The 3561-nt window shown below is 35.7% G+C and overlaps 1 protein-coding gene across 4 annotated transcripts in view; it reads right to left on the minus strand.

Annotated features, from left to right (window-relative positions):
* The window catches only part of LOC107661735 (transcription factor COE1), a 155970-nt gene continuing 152409 nt past the window's right edge, over nucleotides 1–3561 (minus strand). For 2 of the 4 annotated variants that reach the window (XM_016451493.1, XM_016451491.1), the window contains exons 15-17: nucleotides 2458–2652; nucleotides 1058–1126; nucleotides 1–57 (exon numbers count right to left, since the gene is read on the minus strand). In XM_016451493.1, coding sequence (XP_016306979.1) covers nucleotides 1059–1126; nucleotides 2458–2652 — 263 coding nt within the window. In that variant the 3' untranslated portion in view covers nucleotides 1–57; nucleotide 1058. Of the gene's footprint in view, nucleotides 58–932; nucleotides 1127–2457; nucleotides 2653–3561 lie in introns of those variants that run through there. The other 2 variants (XM_016451494.1, XM_016451492.1) reach the window with 2 other exon arrangements.

Consider the following 3561-nt stretch of genomic DNA (forward strand, 5'->3'; position numbering starts at 1 on the left):
ACACACACACACACACCCACGCACCCTACATTGGAGGAACAATCATTCCAGGGATAACTGTGAAGAGAGAAAGACACAAGAGTGTTAGTTCACTTTACTCCATTAAACATGCCATTTTTCATTGAAACAGACCTGGCTGCACATAAAAATGAAGTGTGAGAGAATTAAACTTTGAGTTGTACAGCAAAGCAAGCACCAGCTACGAGATTGGACACCGTTTCATATTTTTCGCAGTTCTTTAAACTCAGAAATCAGTTTCCACATCTGCGTTACAAACTGTGGCTTCTTCAGATGAGGGATGAATCCTAATCTCTTTCAGCGTCAATGCAAAATTGGCAAAAACGAGACACTTGAAGCACTTGATTAAATATCGAATTGTTTGCAAACCATTTCTGGGCTTGTAAGGTCATGGTTGCCCTGGTGTACACCACTATAAATGATGAATTCAAGGAAATCTGAGACAGTCTTTCTCATCATTCATGCCAGAGACTTCACTCTCTTTAGTTAAGCCAACATGAACTTTTTCTTTACGCACGAGGAAAATGCTTAGCACTGCAGATCTGACTCAACATGAGTTTAGCAACTGCTGACAAGCAAGAAAAGAAGAGAGGTGAACTGTTTTGGGTACTCTAGGAACCGCTGGAGGTGAAACACAACCTTGAAAGCATGCAAACACACACTCGCACATAAAACCTGACACACTGGAACATAATTTTCAATGTAGCATGTTTTGCAGGTATATAGCATGAGGTACTGAAACAGAAAAATGGTGTGTAGGAAACATGGGAGATTTAAAGGTGAAGTGTGTAATTTTCAATGGAATTGCAAAAGAATGACTGTTTTCGCACAGGTTTCTCAAACATGCCTCTTGTCTGTCACTTCCAACTCGCATCACTGAATTTCTTAGAGCTGGGATTGTAAGTATTTTAACATCATTAACACCATAAAAAAAGAAGCATACATGTTATGCTAGAGCACTGTTATTTGTTGGTATATGGATGATCAGATATAGAAACAGTGGGATGGATGTGGGAGGAGTAACGGATGAGTAACATACTTCAGGAGAAGGCCAGGCCCTGGAGCGCGCTGGCTGTGGAGTACTTGTTAGAGTCGACAAAAGACTGATCTGAGGGCAGTGGAGAGAAGAAGAAGAAGGGAAAGGGAAAGAAGAGAGAGAGAGAGATGTTAATATCAGAACGAATGATGGGTGAGTATATGGTCAAAAGGAAGATTAGATATTCATGCCTCTAGTTTACTATGTCACAGATCCTCACTGTGACACTTTAGTGGTGTCACATATATTGCCATTCAGATGTTTGGGATCAGTAAGATTTTTTATTATTATTATTATTATTATTCAGCAAGGATGCATTAAATTGAATAAAAGTGACATTAAAGACGTTTATGCTGTTAACCCAAAAAAAACAAAAAACTGTTCTTTTGAACTTTCTATTCATCAAAAAACTCCATAAATATTAAGCAGAACAACCGTTTGCAACTGATAATATTAAGAAATGTTTCTTGAGCAACAAATACAATGATTTCTGAAGGATCATGTGACACTGAAGACTGGAGTAATGATGCTGAAAATTCAGATTCGCCATCACAGAGATAAATAAAAATGTAAAACATCTTCAAATATAAAAGAGTTATTTTAAATTGTAATAATATTTCACAGTTTTACTGTATTTTTATCAAATAAATGCAGTTTTGGTGAGCATTAGAGACTAAAAAAAAAACATTAAGATATCATACCAATCCCAAATGTTTGAATGGTTAAAAAATAAATAAATACAAAAATCTCAGTATTCTACTTCAGTATCACCGAAACATCATTACTGTCATATTTCCCTAGTGAAAAATAAATATACTAAAATGCATTTGAAATGCATTTATTTCATGCTAAGTATACTACAAATACATTTACTTATTTATGAACTTAATAAAAATACCCTGCAATTGTGCTTCAAATGGATCAACTCATTTTGTACTTAATGCACTTTAATTGTGTGGAAGCTGTGCTGAAGTCCAACTAAAGATATACTGAAGTGCTAAAGTGGAACTATTGCAAGTATACTTCAGGTACACTTTAAATATCTTGCTTTTAAAGACCAATATTATTCAAAGATCATACAATCCTCATCAATAGTGACATTAAAACACATTTTAGACTTAATATTAAAACATTTACATTAAATTTATTTATTTTTTTTTTAAAGAAAAAAAAAACTACAAGGTGCCAATTTGAGTTGAAACAGACTGGTGCTCATAAATTATTATTTAAATAAATAAAAAAAGTCGAACCTCTGGAAGTAATTCGCACACTTTTATACAGTGTTGTCAGTGGACATCCATTTTATTGCTGCAGTATTTTCCGTTTTTAAAGTTTGATGATGTCATTACTGTCATAAAAATCCCACCCCAGCAGAATCTGAGTGTGAAGGACTTGTGCGTTACCTTGGAGACCGTTCCCATTGGTGCTAGTGCATGTAGGTGGAGGTGAGGACTGGGGCCGAACGACAGGAGCGAACGCGCTCTTCTGTTTCACAGCTGAAACCATGTTTGCCGGAGAGAAGGAGAAGATTCCAGAAGAGCTGCTGCAGTTTGAGGGCAGGTTGGTGGAGGAGGCCATGGTGGGGCTGGAGGGGACGACTGCAGGAATGCAGAGAAACACATTTTGGATTCAGCAAAAAGACAAGCAAGGAAGAGATAAATTAGGAAATAAAAAGTCTTGTGGGGCGGAAATGATTAGTTGCAATTAATCTCAATCCCAGAAGAATAAATTTTAGTAAAAAAGTAATATATTTAAAATACATTTATTTCATACTAAGTATAGTTCAAATCTATTAACATATTTACTGACATACCGCTCGAGATTTACTGATATAAAAATTATAATTCAACTTTATTTGGAGTACTGCATATACAATGCATATTTCTTAATATTAAGCCGAAAATGTGTTTAAATGACACTATTGATGAGGATTGTTTGATTTTTGAATAATATCGGTCTTTAAAAGCAAGATATTTAAAGTGTACCTGAAGTATACTTGCAATAGTTCCACTTTAGCACAATCAATATACTTTAGTATATATTTAGTTGGACTTCAGCACTACTTCCGCACAATTAAAGTGCATTAAGAACAAAACTAGTTGTTCCAATTTAGCAGACTTTAAGCAAAATTGCTAATTAGTAAAGTCAGTGCGTCACTGCAGCTGCTGTTAGAAGTCCCGGTTTCTATCCACCTTTTTCTTCAACGCGGAAGTAAGACTATGGGTGAGACTTCCGGTTCATTAGCCGCTATAGGTAAATAACGAGGAGAATAACAACGTGCAGTAAACGGTAAAACTGTTTGCACTACAAACCAGTGTGTTCATAATTAAGATAATACATTAAAATAATATGATAAGACGCACCAACTTTCAATATAAAGCAGCAAAATGAACTGTTTTGTTCAGCTAAAAATAGCTGGACGGAGTGGACGCAGATGAGACCGGAAGCCAGACCCACAGAATTTACAAATGGCCGCGCCCATTTTTACGACAAGAAAAAGGTGGATA

The sequence above is a fragment of the Sinocyclocheilus anshuiensis genome, unplaced genomic scaffold, assembly GCF_001515605.1.
Source record: "Sinocyclocheilus anshuiensis isolate Anshui unplaced genomic scaffold, SAMN03320099.WGS_v1.1 scaffold207, whole genome shotgun sequence".
Lineage (NCBI taxonomy): Eukaryota > Metazoa > Chordata > Actinopteri > Cypriniformes > Cyprinidae > Sinocyclocheilus > Sinocyclocheilus anshuiensis.